The following is a 17,681-nucleotide window of genomic DNA, read 5'->3' as shown; positions in this document are numbered from 1 at the left end:
ATTTTTTAAATATAAGCAAGTGATGGTGGTTACTGTTAAAGCAAACCCCTAGTGCCTGCACCCCCAGGGCACCAGGAACGTTCCGTACTCCGTTAGTTCTTGTCCCCCACTCCCCACCGCCAAAACCACCACGCAGAGGGGTTGCCTGGTTTACACACCAAACCTGACAATAAAGGAACGTGGGCTTTTCCCAAAATTCAAATCCATACTTAAAAGGCAAAGGTGTGTCACCATCTAGCAGAATCCAAAGGGTGTGCTAGACACACGGAGGGTTTTATTGCACAGGTTCCATCAAGCTAGCCAGTCAATGAGTGGTTCCAAGGAGAATGTCTAAGAACCATTTAGGCGGGATGGCTAGAATAATCTTATGATTTCCTATGGTGAAATGCTAAGGACAATCTTTGGTCAGATCCAGAGGGCTTGGCATGTTTATTGTTTTAAAGGATTACATTTCTTCCATGGTCCCACCAAGTGGCCTTACATTTACATGGCACAGATTGCCATGTGCACGCACACACACACACCCAAATTTAAAATCTTTGTTTTACTAATTCTAAGTGTAAAGTATGCTCACTGTACAAAAGCCAAGTTTTCCTAAGCTCTGTTCACTATGTTATGATCAGCTCTTTGTGTCAATAAGAATAGATCACCATAATTCTTTCATATATATATATATATATATATATATTTAATTTTTATTGATTTCAGAGATGAAGGGAGAGGGAGAGAAAGATAGAAACATCAATGATGAGAGAAAATCATTGATCAGCTGCCTCCTGCACGCCCCACACTGGGGACCAAGCCCGCAACCCTGGCATGTGCCCTTGACCGGAATCAAAACTAGGACCCTTCAGTCCGCAGGCTGACGCTCTATCCACTGAACCAAACTAGTTAGGGCGGTCACCATAATTCTTAACGGCTACTATATATGAGTCCATTATTTGAATATTCCAAAATTCATTTTAGTAATCCTCTACTTAGGGTCACTGAAATTATTTCCAATTTCTCTGTTATAAAGATCCTCTAAACAATCTCCTGCAAATCATTAGTACACTGATTTTTCCTTAAAGTAAAATCTTAGAAATTGTATTTCTAAGGCCAAGGGTTACACCATTTTAAGCATTTTGATATATTTGTTGCCAAACTGTCCACGAGAAAGACATATCAATTTACCCTCCTACCAGCAATGCGAGTATAATGTGGGTGTTTTGTTTTGTTTTTTCATCTTCACCTGAGGATATGTGTAATTTTTTTTAAGAGAAAAAGGAAGGGAGAGAAACATCGATGTGAGAGAGCAATGTCAATTGGTTATCTCCCAAACGCACCCTGATCGGGGTTCAAACATGCATCAGAGGTATGTGCCCTGACCAGGAATTGAACCCGCAACCTTTTGGTGTACAGGACAATGCTCCAATTAACTGGGCCAGCCAGCCAGGCCATGAACATAATGTTTGAAAGAACTTATTTACCCACACTACCTTAACCAGGCATTATCAATGTTTAAATTTTTGCCAATCTAAGATCTTACGTATGTAAGACTCTGCTGACTAGTGAGACTGAGCATCTCATGAGTAGTGGTCCCTATGTACCGCCTGTCTGACTAGTACCCTCTTTTTTCCCCCTAGAAACTACCCCAGCCTCTCTGGCTGTAACCAGAGCCACCATATTCTTATAACTTTGTCCCTATGACCTGCAATCTGAGAATCTAAGAGTTGATGCCTGCAACCTATGGCAATTGTCCCAGAGTGACCCACTGACCCAAGACAGGCTGGGGGGTTAGGGGAGGGAGTCGCTGCCTAAGATTTTCCAAACAGAATTGGAGAGGGAAATCCCAGTCTTCTCTCCACTAGTAGAAGCTATAAGATGTGAAACTATGAACAATTCCCCATCATATGGAGAAAAGTAGTGAGAAAATGTGAAGTTGGTAGATTGAAAAAAGCAGATGAGGGCAATAAAGAGGGCAATGAGGAGTGCCAGTAGGTTCAAGTTCCAGGTGACACGGGTCCCGAGGCCATCCTGGGCCCCGCACTTCTCTCCCTCCCTTTGGCATGCAAGATACCTCAGTCTCCTCCCAGATGAGTTCTCATATGTCTATACGAGTCCAGATGGAATTTCTGTCACTTGCAACCAAGACTCCTGCTTAATTAATATACTTCTTTCTTCTTCTGTGAATTACCTCTTCACACTCTTTGCTCACTTCTCTACTGGGTGTTTCCTCTTTCTGATTTATTTTTATGAGAAGATCGTATATATCGAGGCTATTTTCTCAGCTTGTCACTGACTTTTATCTTTTGTTATGATCTTTTTTCTCAGAGAACCTTATTTTGCACTGTCAAATACGTCAATCTTTTTTCTTATAACTGCACCCCAAACTATAAGAAACAGTCATCTATGTTTTCTTCTAGACTGTATATAGTTTCATTTTTAAAACTCTAAATCTTCAGTGACTCTAGAATTTTTTTAGTTAATAAATCCAACATTGTATCTTTCCCAATGATTAGTTAGCCAGTTATCTCAACTCCATTTCTTAGGTAAGCCATTCTTTTCCCATTGATTTGAAATGCTTCCTTTACTACATACTAATTTTTTTTTTACATACACTTGGGTATCTGTACCTAGACTTTCTATTTCATTCATATTCATTTGGTCTCTATAACCATTAGGGCATTGTCCTTATGTGATGATAAAGATACAGAAAGACGTTACTGGCCTTGGGACCACAGACCAATGAGCAGCAAAGCAAGGACAGAATCCAAATGGCAATCTCCACCTTTCGCCACTTGCAGCTGTAGAAAAGTTAAGCAGGAGGGAATCACCAATCCTCGTAGCAGCATCCTGACTGTGACATCTATGTCACCAGTCAAGATAAGGTGGACACCGAGACCAAACGCATGAAGGTGCAGGTAAATGAAGAACTGGGTCCGGATTTGCCAGGGCCCTCGGGAACCCTGGCAGTGCCCATTCCCATCTCTAACCCCTTTCCCTGTGGGTGACGACTCTCCCCAACCACAAGCCTGGACAAGTAGGGAATTCGTCTCAGTCTCTAACTCCTTGTGGGATGCCTCCAGGGCCACATAACAATGTCTCCCCTCACTCACGTCTGGATGGAAAATTCTCACATTTTTCTCAACAACATTGATATTGTTTTCTTTGGCCAGAGTCCTGTGTATTTTTAAGCTTTCCAGGAAGGCTTTTTATTAAGATAATGCAGTGCAGAACAATCAAACTGTTTATTTTTGACTTTTGATCTAATTTTCCTTTCTATAATCCACTAGAGAAAATACCAGAATCATGGATTTGCCTTTCTTGGATTGCAGGCATTGGTTACATTAGCAGCGACGAGGTTCTTTCCTGTTTGTTTCTATTACACACCTAACCCCTCCCAGCTCTAATTCTTTCCTCGGGGGTAATTTTAGTTTTAATGTGTAATGTCTGCTCTTCAAATTAACATCAAATCTTATTATGAAGTACCCACAGTTGGATTACTATCAGTGGAAAATGCACTAGCAAATTCTCAAGATCGGAAAACAGCTCCAGAAATCACCTGGGGCAAGGTACACATCGATACAGCTGAGAAAAGTCTGGCTCAGAGAGGTCAAGCAATGTGCCTAAGCTCACACAGCATGGTGGTGGCACATTCTCCCTTACCCTGCAGCCTTTCCACTAGAGCAGTGGTTCTCAACCTTCTAGCCCTTTAAATACAGTTCCTCATGTTGTGACCCAACCATAAAATTATTTTCATTGCTACTTAATAACTGTCATGTTGCTACTGTTATGAATCGTAATGTAAATATCTGATATGCAGGATGGTCTTAGGCGACCCCTGTGAAAGGGTCGTTCGACCGCCAAAGGGGTTGCGACCCACAGGTTGAGAACCGCTGCACCAGAGGCATTAATAGAGCTTTTAATGGGAATTGAAACATCTTGGCTCGGTGCATTTAACAGCATGATAAGATATCATATCACCTTGAAAAGAAAAAAAAGTGGGTGTCTTGCCCCCACCTCTGGGAAGTTATTAACCAGCTATGTCCTTGAGTTTTGCCAGATGTTAGCAGCACCACATCCGCATCTGCTAACAGATTCTAGCCCTAGGTAGAGTGTGTCTGTTCCTCAAATGTGACGCGCAGTGAAAGCACTGACCTCACCTGAGAAGCCAGAGGCCAGGCTTCCAGTTTCAGCTCTCCAGTGGGCACCCCAGTTGCCCTCTAATGTTACAAGGCCTCCTCAGCAAAGGGTGGTACATTTATTCAGGATGCGCCCCTGGAGCAGCTGAGGGCCTGGGACAGATGCTCCCGGCACCTTCAGAGGGAGCGTGGCGTGCCTACAGTCGATTTGGGACTTCTGGCCTCCAGAATTGTGAGACGAAACGTTTCTGTGGCTTTGAGCTGCAGCCCTGGGCAGCCCTAGGAAACGAATGGAGCCTGGGAGTCAGGAACAGAGCTGCTCAACTGCTCGGAGGAAAATCCAGGCCTGGGACTTGGATTTAAAGACTGCTTCTGGCAAATACATCAGTCTTTTGTATTTGACAGTGCAAGCTTCTGCTCCAGCCCCGCATCCTGCCGCCCACCTGGGCTCCCTTTGGTCCTCAGACCCCTTCTCTAGAGAAAAAGGAGTGGCTTCCTGAACGCTGAGATGACAATGAGCCCACAGCCATGTTCAGACTAATCACCCAATTAATGGGCAGCCTTTCTCCGTCTGGTCTCTCGGCTGCTTCCAGGCAGCTGTGAGCCACGGGAGTGTGAGCCAACCCAGCTACGAACGCTTCCGGGAAGAAAACGCCACGCCCTCCTCCAACCCTGACAAAAATAGGAAAGCCCCAGGCCCTGGACTATGCCCTCCTGCCCAGCTTCTCTTGGAGGGAGACAGAGTGGGGCGGCAGGGCCAGTGGCTTGTTTTGTGCTGTCCTGTTTCCATTTGAGCTATTGATTCTCAAAGGGACACTCACGTAGGTAAATCACATGCAAACCTTCAGTCAAAGCAGTTACCAACGGAAGGGCCCACGACTTCCACAGAGGAGAATGCTGTGCCAGATAGAAGACAGGAGCGAAGGACACGCCGTGAAACCAACACCGGCACATGCACACCTCTGAGAGAATTAGGAAAGGGCACCCCCCTACCCAGGGATACATTTACAGATCCACCATCTCTGTGGCATGACCGGGGCCTCCCTAGAGCCGTCCAATCAAACGTGGAAGTCCTTACGGATGGGAACAGATGCGATGGGTCAGCACCCGAGGAGGATGGGGGAGCAGTGGGTCCTTGCTGTGTGCCCTTGGAGAACCACTTCACCTCTCTGTGCTTGATTTCTTTCTAAAACGGAAATAATAATCAACAGAGCTGCTAAGTCTGGGTTGCAGGGATGATCAAAGGAGAGAAATGTGGGACCACCTTTGCGAAGCTGTGGGGCTTGCTGTCTGAGCCTGTGTTTCCTGCCAATTTACACATTCAAAACACAGGGGCAATTACTATGTCTTTGCCGAGTAAAGTCTTTGACTGAACTTGATTTTCCTAATCCAAGCTTTGAATACCATAGAAAAGATGACTGAACAGTGACAGGGGGAGGGGCAGTAAAGGGGGGTGTCAAATCCCAAGGGTTTAAAAAGCGTTCACGACCTCATGTGTATCATGTGCCTTCCTCATAAGAAAATGTACTTTTTACATCTCTAGGGTCACAACTCCATTTGAGAAATTATCGCTAATCTTCCCCAAGGGGAGTGGTGGGGAGAGGAAGGGGAGAATGCTATTAAACGGACACCACCATTGGGAAAAAACACACCAACAAACTAAAAATCTTTAAATAAATGTATAAAGATGTTATGCAATGGGTAGGATGTTCCTACACTGTTTACACTACACTTAAAAATTGGAGAACCTAAGTGGCTCGCTACGGAGGGGTTTGATGGAGTGTATTATTAAACTAGTGTAAGACAATCAGGGACACAGACCCCTTCCGAACAAGCCCTCAGGGGCTGCTGGGAAACACCCAGCATTCCATTGGAACGACACTCCGTTTCCAAAGTCTTTCACAATTTTTCCTGACACCCATCCATTTCGTGGGAAACTATAAACACATCCAGGAAGGCTCTACGACATACTGTTGACTGAAAACAGCCGCGGGCAGCGTGAGGACTCGGAGCCCATGTGTCTGAAATGCCTCTGTCCGTTCACACACGCACAGACGCGGAAATCGGGGGAAATGCCCACCTAAGCGCTGACAGCAGCCCTCAGGGCTGGAACTGGTAGCAGAGCTGGCAGGAGAGAGAGTTTGATGTTCTTCCTGATGTTTTGCATTGCTGTTTGAATTTTCATTAGCAAGCATTGCCTGTGCAGTTTTTTTTTTTTTTTTTAATCTTAAAAATTACCCCGGCTGGTGCGACTCAGCTATTGGGTGTCGACCTATGAACCAGGAGATCACTGTTCCATTCCTGGTCAGGGCGCATGCCCGGGTTGCAGACTCCATCCCCAGTGAGGGGTGTGCAGGAGGCAGCCAATCAATGATTTTCTCACATCATTGATGTTTCTCCCTCTCTCTCTCTCCCTCTCTCTTCCTCTCCGAAATCAATTTAAAAAAAAAAAATAGCCCTAACCGGTTTGGCTCAGTGGATACCGTCGGCCTGGGGACTGAAGGGTCCCAGGTTCGATTCCGGTCAAGGGCATGTACCTTGGTTGCGGGCACATCCCCAGTAGGGGGTGTGCAGGAGGCAGCTGATCGATGTTTCTCTCTCATCGATGTTTCTGGCTCTCTATCCCTCTCACTTCCTCTCTATAAAAAATCAATAAAAATATATTTTTTAAAAAATTAGAAAGATTCCTATTTAACTGTGAGTCACAGCTGCACACATGATTCCTTTTCACATGTCTCATATATGTTAGCATGGACATTCCCAATAGCTGGGAAGATCCCTGAGGGAAGTAGGTGTGACAAGCAGAAAAGAGTGTCAGATGCAAAGCCTGGCGCTGGGTCCAGGCTCTGGAAGCGGAAGGTGCTGTAGGGTAAGTCGTTAACCTCTGGCTGCCCGGCTCTCCATCTCTAAGAATGGGGGAGAATAAAACACACCTCACAGGAATATAAAGATCAACTGAAACAATGGACACAAAAGACTTTATACTTTTTTAAATTATCATTTTATAAAGAAGATTGGAGACTTCATGGCTCACCCAATGCGCCTTTCGGAGCCTCGCATGGTACCAAGCAGTAAGTACTGTACCTACCGGATTTATGACACTAGGGAAGAGAAAAGCCAGTGCAGGGCTATGCCCATCAGAACTTGGCTCCCATGAAATCCTCAAGTTCTCGTATTTAAGGCAGATATTCAGAGCACGAAGGCCCACCCGGGGTGAATGAAATTATAAGCAGACACAGGTTCACGTCGCGCGCTGGCCCGGGAAGAGCTTGACTCCGGATAGGCCTCGCCAGCCCTCACCCCTCACAGTCATTCCTGAAATGTGTGTAAGCTGCCAACGAGACCAGAGAGAAGAGCAGGCACCGGGATACACAACACTCAGTCACCCAACAGTTACCAGCATGCCAACCGAGACGCCGACTGGAAGTGTACCCACAGACTAACCCTCACCTCGGTCACCCAGGAGCCGTCGAGGAAATCAGGTTTGCCCTCTTTTCCTTTCTAGGCTGCGAAAGGTTCTAGAGAATTAAGCTTTAATGTTTAAAATCCCTCTAATTGGGTACTACTGATGGGAAGACATCTGGGGCAAATATCTAGGCCCAGTGCATTCCGTCCCGAGCCATGGTTAGTGGTTTGGAAAATGAGTGTGCGGCAAAATAACCGGTGGTTACTAATTATTATATATCATAGGGTTTGGCATCCTCCTGAAAGCCCAGTCATGTTGGCCTCTTCCTCTTCAGAGAGGATTACAGAATTGACTGTTTAGAAATTTCTTCTCCGAGTTAACGTACGTTTTCTTTGTCTTAATTGGATCCAGCCTCTTTGCCCATGAGCAGAAAGGCAATTTTTCTAGAACGATTACATCCTTCGAATGCCAGGTCATCAGCCATTCCTAGGTCTGGAGGATCACTGGTTTGGCTTCCTATTTTCTTTCCATTTTCTCAGCCTTGTCCTCATAGTGATGTGAAAAAGCATGTGAAGACTGTGTCCTGAGCTACCTTCGATTTAGCCAAAAAAGGTATGAGTGGTACAGCATGAAACATCTCCTTCGACCCACACAGGGCCTCGGAATTGGGGCGAACTGTTTGCCCCAAATGTTTGGTCTAATGCAAACATTTACTTCTTCCAAAACAAGTAAAACAAACCATTTCCAAATTGGGGATGAGGGTGGGGGAGTTTGCCAGGCATTCTTCACAGTGAAGATAAACATTTGGGAAACATTTTCCAATTTGCCCTATACCCTTAGTTAATCTTTCTGAGCCATGTTGAATCATTTCCTAATTTACCATCAACTGTGATATCAAGACCACTTCTTGAGGATCTTACTGTCTCTACCCCCCTCCCACACACACACACCTAAACTTAGATGTAGCATCATCAGTCAGTCGTTTCTGGAAACGTCTGTTGAACACCTACTATGCTCCGTTCATCTGTGACTGTAGACTTAGTGGCATCCACCCACAATGGCACTCAGCTTGAGAAAAGCTGGGCCTTGAGACACCCTTTGCCCTCCAAGTCAGCAGCCCAATTCTTTGTCCTGCCCTCACCTCCTACTTTTTCTAGAGTTTGAGCTCCTTCTCGTGGGACGTTACCTGAGCACCCCAATGAGCTCTCCCTGAGCGCGCGAAGGAACAACTCGGAGATGAGGCCAAGAGCACATCGGCATCGGCCCTGACGACGGTGCTTCTCCCGGGCCATTTGCTGACCTTCTCCAGCCTGTTTCCATCTCACGAGCGAGCGCTGAGACCCACGCCAAGATGGAATTCCATTTTCAAATGAGGTTTCACAAGGCCTTTTATCAGATACGCAGACCAATTACACTGGCTGCCTTCTCTCCGGCCTGCAGCTGGGTAACCCTACCCCTCACCCCTCTTCCTCCAGAAGCGGCTGGGCTCAGAGCCTCACCTCCCCTGCAGGAGCAGATCAAAGGCCTGCCTTCCGGTCCCCCCATTCCCAGGCGGGGACATCAGGCCGCAGCTCCAGTCTCACAGCGACCCCCAAGGAAGTCCACGGTTCTTAAGACTCTCTTGCCTCATCACACGCACACGCTGATATGGTTACCACTGAGAAAAAGGAAGGGGTTAACCCTGCAAGCGCTTTTCCAGAGAAGAGAGTTGCTTCACACATTCTCTTTAGGAGGGGGAGGGGGTGTTACCCTGCAATCCCGCAGAGGAGTCACGCTGGTGGCTTTCTCCCCACCTCTCCCACCCCAGCCCCCTACATTTTAGGTAAAGAAAGCTGCAGAGACATGAGTATACACCTAAGGTGCCCCCACCAGGCAAGGATTCCCCAAGGAAGGAGGCCTTGGGGCAGATGTGACCTGCACATGGTAAGCCAATGCCAGCAGGGACTGGCCTGCCCACGGCTCTGGCAAGGAAAGGAGGTGATGAGGCCACAGCCAATGACAGGTCCCCACCACCGCCCACCCACTTCGACACCTGTCCCTCAGGGGCAATTCTTTGGCTACTCAATATTCTCTCCAAGCCACGCTGGAAGGAAGAATGACAAGAGCTTGACCCTGCGCTTTTTAAAAAAATATATTTTTATTGATTTCGGAGAGGAAGAGATAGAAACATCAATGATGAGAGGGAATCATTGATTGGCTGCCGCCTGCACGCCCCCTACTGGGGACGGAGCCCACAACCCAGGCATGTGCCCTTGACCGGAATTAAACCTGGGACCCTTGAGTCCGCAGGCTGACACTCTATCCACTGAGCCAAACCGGCTAGGGCTGACCCTGCACTTTTAATATGTTGGTATGTGTGCGGAAACAGGGGTGGGGATGGGGGGTGGAGGGGCATGTGGGTAGAAGGAAAACACGGGTAAACGAGGCTCCAGAAAGGATCATAGCCTGTATGTGCACATACACATGTGCAGGCATGCGTGTATAATATACATATATACTCTTCTCCTCAATCACAGATTCATTTGACTTGACTAACAGTTCTGCTTTTAACGTGGAAACACCTACTGTGAGGATTCACCTATCAGGCATTCACAACCTAGTAGGAATACATTATCCGACTGGCACTTCGCTGAAAGCAGGGTGTGGGAGGAAAGTGATACCCCACTTTGCCCCTTTCTCCAGGAAGTCGGGCAGGGACCCTCTATCTCTCCCACAGCTGCAGCCTCAAAGGGGTTTACACTAAGAAACTATACCACCCTGAGAAATGGGTTTGGTTTGGGGCTTACAACATTACAGGGAAGAAGGAAGACTTTTGAACATTTAAAGGACTCTGGATGGTGGTCCACAAAAGTCCACAATTCACGTGACCTGGACAAGTGACTCTCTTGCTTTCGTCTCCGTCTCCCCATCTGTTTAAACCAGGGAAACCTCTGTTTTGGAAAGTGGAGGACAGACTGGAGACCGACTGAGAAGGCTCGGGGTGCCTGCCCCGAGGTCTCTGCCACTTCATGACACAGGAATGTTCCGGTCTATTTATCTCAGTGTCTTCTGCTTTCTGCACAGGCCCCCAAAGGTGCCCTTTGAGGTTCCTGTAATCATCGCCTTAAAAGATAGATCAGTACTCCACGGATTACGAATTGCTAGAGACAAGGCAGGCCCTAAGGCAATTAGGCTGATTTATTACTGACTTTGGACAGAAAGATGTTTCCAGTTGATTCTTTGGCACATTTTCAAATAGAATTCCCTTGCTTTAGACACCAAAGACCAGCAACTAGCTGTTTCCTTGTTTCAAATGCTAATGTTTCTTTCTAAAAGAGCTCTAACTGGGCTATCCTTAAAATGTTTCAAATCTCACAGGAAACAGTTTTTAAAGAGAAACCATTTTAAAGTGGGTACAAGAACAGTGTGGCTTTGACATCATTCTTTGTGATCTTATTTCAGTCTGTGCTGTTCAAGAGAAAGGGAAACCCTTATCATTGTTTTACCTATCTTCACCCTCATTTTGGAGAGCCTTTTTGAAGTCCATGGAAAGAGGTGTGTTTTTTGATTGTTGTTATTGTTTTTTAATTCCTTCTGTAGATTTACTCCACATACAACTTCATTTTTTTTTCTTAATAAAATAGCCTCATATCAAGAGTTTCAAGGAGCATAGGGCTCTGTATGTATCCACAGTATGCACTTAATTTGAATCAGGAAAGTCAGTTGCTCAAGCTAGGCAAATTTCCCAACAAAATATGAAGAAGAAAAAAAGACGCCCTGCCTGCCGGGTAGCTCAGTTGGTTGGAGCATCACCCGGATATGCCAACGTTGTGGGTTCAATCCTGGATCAGGGCACATACAAGAGTCAGCCAATGAATGCATAAATAAGTGGAACAGCACTTTGATTTTTCTCTCTCTTCTTCCCTTCCTCTCTCTCTCTCTCAAAGCAATAATTTTTTTAAAAAAATTAATTAAAATAAAAGGAAATATGGGTGGCTCACCACCACCATCTATAATTGTCTCTGAACTGAATTTTTCTCTGGAGTCAGTCCTAATCCCCAATCCCCCCGACTCAGCCCACACCCTTCTGGTCTCTTCCCCCGCCCCCCTTCTCCTCTCTGTCTCCTCTCCTTCCCCACCATTTACCTCCTCCCCCTCCTCAACCTTCCCCCAGGTATCGTGTCAGAAGTTATGGGGTTATCACACTCTTATTTAACTCGATGTGTAGAACTGCAGAGCAGCTCTGTCCAAATGGACTCCCTGCAGTGCTGAGAAGGCTCTGTTTCTGGGCAGTCTAACAAGCAGCCACTAGCCACATGGACTACTGAGCCCTAATGTGGTTCACATGCTCAGGGAGCTGAATGTGTAATTCTAATTCACTTAAATGTAAATAGCCACTTGCAGCTATAATCTACCCTGTCGGACAGCGGACCTTTAGAGGACAAGATGCCTTCAGCCCCAGAACTCTGACCCTCAACTCCACCCACGATGCTACCCCAGAAAAACCACTATTGAAAAATTTAAAAAAATTAAGTTTTGTGATTACAAAAAGATATCAAGACAGTAGCTCATGTAACTGCAGGAAACAATAGAAAGCAATTACAAACAGGTGACACATGGAAAAGGAATTTCTTCAGTCTTCCTGACCCGAGGCTCCCTTTCCCGCCCCCCAGCCCCCAACACACACATACCTCACATCAAAATAAAATAGTGAAGACAAGGGTTTTAAGATGTGACTTTAAGTGATTAAAATGGATTATGTGGGCTTACATGATAGGAGTGGTTTCTACTTTAAAACACATCCTGTTATATTTCAGTGAAATGTTTTATTTAAAAACATCATAAGTATTGAAAATATTTTAATCAATAAATCAAACTTCTTATAGTTTTTATCTTTTGGGGGGTGAAAACAATATTGTTCCATTTAGTACTATCTAAACACTGGAGGAAACACTCCATTTTAAATTTTACATATATATATTTTTTATTGATTTCAGAGAGGAAGGGAGAGGGAGAGAGAGATAGAAATATCAATGATGACAGAGAATCATTGATTGGCTGCCTCCTGCACGCCCCACACTGGGGATCGAGCCTGCAACCCAGGCATGTGCCCTGACCGGGAATCCAACCAGGACCACCTGGTTCATAGGTCAATGCTCAACCACTGAGCCACACCGGCTGAGCTAACCATAAGGCTTTCTTATTTAAAAAATGTTTACATGTTATAATACTTTACTTTGAGCCACAAATATATTGGCAACAAATATTAACTTTAAATACTGTCTGCAGTCCTGGGTGGTTTCCTACAAACACTGGAAGTCCCAAGTAAGGGTTGAACAGCCCTTGAGAAAGGTGAATTTGTTCGCATATTGAGCTCTGTCCTGAAATTCACTTGGACATTATGGAATTCTTCAGTCCAGACCCAAAAGGTATCATTTAGCAAGCCACTACAAGAGTGAAAGTTTCTGAAGACATAATTTCAGCAAGGATTAGTTTAGGCCCTGCAAGAATCAAGCTTTTTGGAGTTTAGAATCTGACAAGCAGCAGCTAAGCTCTTGAAAGATGAGTCTTGTGAGCATTTATCTGATGACTGTTAAAACAGGCAGCTGGACTCATTAAAATCATCACTTGAAATCTTTCTGTGAGAGAGCAAGGCCTTCTGAAAACACTGCTTTTGGTTTCTCTACCTCCAACTTGTCAGTACTGAAAAGAAACTTCGAGAAAATAAAAGGCAGTTTCATTTAACAGCCTCCGCACCCAGAGCTGCCTGCCCCGGGATGACAGCTGTTGCTCTTCTGTGTTCATCGTATGCACTTGGGGCGCAAGGGACAGGGAAGGGGGCCAGGCTTCCCGCCCTGCTGTGGGGTGCTGTCTGTGCAGGCAGAGCCGGCCCCTCTCTGCTGGATGCGGGTTCCCTCTCCTCCTGCCCTCCCTGGCCTCTTGCTAGCCCCCAATTGCACCTACTACCAGGTCCCCAATCTTGATCACCATCAATAGCCAAGCCAACAAGCTATCAGAGGAAATGGTCGTTGCATATTCTGGTTTTCAGCAACTGTAATCAATGGCAAAGTCATTACATCTCTGACGTCTCAGTTCCTGTCCTGGGTGCCTGCTAGAAGCACGCTCAGGAACCTGTATCAGTCCTCCCTCCGTCATCTTGATTGATCAGATAGGACTACTGCTGGCCTGTGGAGAAAGGGAAGGTGAGCCCCGGCAGTTTCCTCTCACCACAGCTCACTCAAGAGTGAGGCAACAGATCTAGAATATGATAAAAGCACAGAAACCTCCCCTGTGATAACAAAGAAAGACACTCTGCAAACGCTCTCGCTACTGATACTTCAACACCAGCTTGCTTGCCAACTTTCCGAGATTCTGAAATGTACAGAAATAGGTAAAGTTAGTCTGAACTTAATCACTTAGCTCATCTCCATAAACAGGCATGAACTGTCTCAGTTTCTTTCTTTCTTTCCCCCCCTTAAGCACTTTTTGGGAGAGTAACCTAAAGTTCCGAAGTGTGACCAAGTTGATATTTTCTCACAAGAACAAGACAAATAAACAGCCCACAAAATACCTTTGGGAGGTTTAAAATTTTGAACCCAGATCTCCATCTTATTTCAAAAACAACTGTCACAGAGGTGTCATTTGCATGCTATGTTTTCTAATTACTAACAAGGAATCATCTTTATTCTGATATATGTATAGGCTTTCTATTTTATTGCTATACTCATGTTTTTCACTTTATATGTGCTTTATTATGGTAAGAATCTAAATTTACAATGAATTTAGAAGTAATCTGCCTTTGAGAATGTATAATAATAACAAAAGATAAGCCCCAAAGTTATCCATCAACACGGACAGCTACAAATTCCTTTATAGCATTTGCAAAGTGTTTCTGTCTTTCTTCAAAGGCCTGTTTCTCTATTGTTTGGGACATATATGACTTTTACTTGAAAGCCACATTTCAGGTTGTTTACAATATATTTTGTTAAGTCAGCTAAATTAAATTTCACATTCACCAATTATATTTCTCCATCTGTAACCATTCACAGGGATCTTCAAGTAAGAAGTGTTTTTTAAACATTCCAAACAACTCAGATTTTTAAAGATACTATAGATTTTATGTTAGATATTTCACTAAGCTGACTAGAACTTTCATTTCTGAATATTTGGATAATATAATTATTTGCAGAATTACTTCATTTAAAAGAATGACTTCAAATATATGAGAGCCGAGAAGAGAAAAATAAATCGCTTTTATTTCTCTACACTTCCACGCTAATTAGAATATATGTGCCCAAATTTTTAATAAAGCCCCAGCAAAAAGAAAATGGGAATACTTAAAATCATGCGTTCTGTTTAGACAAAAGAAAGAGGAGGAGAAAAGCAAATTTTAAAATGAAGTTTCCATGTAAGTGATTAATTTTTCTCATTCATGTGTCAGTCTCTCCATTTCCTTCCAGGCAAGGCCCTTTCCATTTCAAAGGCATCGTCAAGAGCTGTTTTCTCACCATGAGATGCCTACCAAACTCTCAAAGAGAAATCGAAAAGACTCTAAAAGGACAAGGAAGTGTAAGGCACTTTGAGAGCTTTTAATCCCTGCAATTCCGTCCTTCCATATAAACCTACAGCCTGCAGTGCTCTTCCCTAAGTTTATGGGGGGAAAAACAATTTCTTAACCAGCTGAACCAAAATATCAGAATGCATTTCGATGGGGAAAAAAAAAAACACTGAGGAGATCACTTTAGGGGAGAAAATTTGTAACACTTTGTTCACCCCAAGCAAAACATTTTAACAGAAGCAACGTAATGCGAAGGAAAGGAAAAAACACGCCCCACGCAAAGGCACGTGTGGAGCAGCAAACCTGGGGAGCAGGGTTCGCCGGACAACAGGAGAAACCAGCGAACCCTGCAAAGCCTCCAGCACGTCCTCTCCAGTGATTTCCCAAGAAATAATTTCAGAATAGAGAGAAAAAAACTTTCCCAGCCCCCGAGCCCTGCGATGTACAACCCAATCCCACCACTAGGTGGCGTCTGTAAAGGGGGGGCGGGGGGGCCTGCTGTTTTCTCAGCTTCCTCCCCTCCAGGACGCACTTTCCCGTCGGGAGAGAGCCCATCAGCCCGCACCTTGATCCAGCTCGCTACAATTTTGGATTAGGCAAAAAGAAAAAAAAGAAAAATCAGGCCTCAGAACCTGAAGTTGCCTTTCCCACAAATCTGTTCTCACACCAAAGCTGAGCAACTGGGGGGAGAGGGAGGGAGGGTGGGTAATTGATAGACCTGAATATTTTAAACTCTGCTGGGGTTTTCAAAGCAAACCTTCCAGGCGGCTGACGGCTTTAGAGCGACCAGTGAGGACGGAATTACGACGTGAACGCGGGGCTGAATGGCTGGGCTGTGCACCGCCCCGGCCGCACGGCGTGTACAGAGCCACAAGGTGATGGACCCGGCTGGATCAACACAAACCGGTTCACCGCTGGCCAAAAACCCTCCCTTCGTTCCCCAAAGCGGGCGAGAGAAAATGCTGGGAAGCAGGTATGGCATTTTCGCGGGCTGCTCCCCGAGTGCCCTTCTGAAGTCCAGACCTGACTCGGGCTGCCTTCTACCTTGGGTGTCAAATAAAGTCTCCTCCCATGAAGCCGAAAAACCACTTCCCCTTTTTATAAAAAGGCTGCACACCAGAGCTCACAGCTTGGCAAAGGAGATGTTACATAAAATTCCAGGTGCTCCTAAATATCGTCTGTTTACAGGCGCACAATCATTTCAGGAGCCATCTAAGTTTCTGGGCCACTTTTTTTTTTTTTTTTTTTCATCTCAAGGAAGCGTCAAAACGTGTGTTTATAGCTTTGACTTTAGGATCTCACCCACTCCGTGTAGACATTTCCTGCCAGCTAAATGCAGGAAATGTAATGATTTGCACCCAAAATGCAAATCATTACATTTAAGCACCGGCACAGTTACCTTCCTTTTCTTAATGGAGCCAAACCAAACAATTGTTACCCGCCCCCCCCCCACGCCCCGCCAAAAAAGGGGGAGGGGGAAGGACCTCTGAAATCCTGACTTATTTTCTAGATGATTTGTACATCCACCCTCTCGTTATTCTAGGAACAGGCTGATTCCTCAACATCTTACTTTGCCTTTAAAAGGCTTCCTTCCACACGACGGGATTTCCCTGAGAAACATTCCCAGCGGATGGTTTCCAGCAACAGCCTGTATCAACTCAGCCTGCGCAGGCAAACACTTGGCTTCTGCTCATTCCCGCCCCCCCCGGCCCCCCACAACTCACACACACCCCAATTCACACTCCTAGAACCCGTCCCGGGCCGACTCGGAAAGCTATTTTATTTGCATGTCTGCCCATCTCTTCCCGAACCAATGCTTTCCCAACTGACCTTTTCACCAGCTGCCGAGAGGTCTGTAAGGTTAGGGCAGGAGGCTGGCACCCCCAGCCGCGGCGTGGCTCCTTCCCCGCCCAAGTCCAAACAAATGCCCGGAGCCCACGGGCAGCCCACCTGGGGCGCCGGCGGGGCAGCTCTCCGGGGTGTCCTGCTCGCGACCCACTGGCTGCGGGCATCCTGCACACGCACGCCCCGGCCCCACGCCGCCCGGCACCGCACCCGGGCCCGCGGCGAAGGGGCCGGGCGCGCACCAGCCCTGCCTCTTACCTTCCCTGGCTTTCAACAAGACCGTGTTGGCCACGATGTTTTCCAGCTCCATTGACAGTCGGCGGTCAGCGAGGGAGCCGGCCGGCGGGGCTGTCAGCGCCTGGGGGTGCTGCCGCTGCTGCTGCTGCCGCTGCTCGGGCTGCCGCCGCTGCTGCCGGAGCCGGAGCCGGGAGCCGGGAGCCCGCCTTTCCTACCGCATTATTCCTGCTCTTTTCCCTCGGAGTTTGCCCCCCTCTGCAAAGAGGAGTCGCCGCCGCCGCTTCTTCCTCCCTCTGTGTCCCCCCTCCCCCCTCCCGCAACGCTCTCCCCCCCACCCCCCACCCTCCGCGTTTCTCTGTCACTCCATTCTCCTCCCCTCCGGCTCCCTCGGATGCTTTAATGCCTCGGATGCTTCTGCCTCCCCTCCGTCCCTCCCGGGGGTGTGGTACTCGCAGGCTCGGGCGGGCCTCACTGCGCAAGCGCTAGCCCGGGCCGCGCCCACTGCCTCGGCGCTCGGGGCGCGGGGCCTGCT

At 46.5% G+C, this 17,681-nt stretch overlaps 1 protein-coding gene and 1 long non-coding RNA gene across 5 annotated transcripts in view; both read right to left on the bottom strand.

Moving 5' to 3' along the window:
• GRK5 (G protein-coupled receptor kinase 5) overlaps nucleotides 1-17,465 on the bottom strand; it is a 179,557-nt gene extending 162,092 nt beyond the window's left edge. For 3 of the 4 annotated variants that reach the window (XM_059661603.1, XM_059661604.1, XM_059661606.1), the window contains exon 1: nucleotides 17,171-17,465. In XM_059661603.1, the coding sequence (XP_059517586.1) occupies nucleotides 17,171-17,222 (52 nt within the window). In that variant the 5' untranslated portion in view covers nucleotides 17,223-17,465. Of the gene's footprint in view, nucleotides 1-16,897; nucleotides 17,064-17,170 lie in introns of those variants that run through there. The other variant, XM_059661607.1, reaches the window with a different exon arrangement.
• Nucleotides 12,029-16,891, bottom strand: LOC132214403 (uncharacterized). The gene is made up of 2 exons (XR_009448279.1): nucleotides 13,794-16,891; nucleotides 12,029-13,695 (listed from the first exon to the last, which is right to left on the bottom strand). It is a non-coding gene; the product is annotated as an uncharacterized LOC132214403 (long non-coding RNA).
• Nucleotides 17,466-17,681: the final 216 nt, after the last annotated feature.

The sequence above is a fragment of the Myotis daubentonii genome, chromosome 13 (assembly GCF_963259705.1).
Source record: "Myotis daubentonii chromosome 13, mMyoDau2.1, whole genome shotgun sequence".
NCBI classification, from domain to species: Eukaryota; Metazoa; Chordata; class Mammalia; order Chiroptera; family Vespertilionidae; genus Myotis; species Myotis daubentonii.
This window is presented reverse-complemented; position numbering and strand designations above follow the sequence as displayed.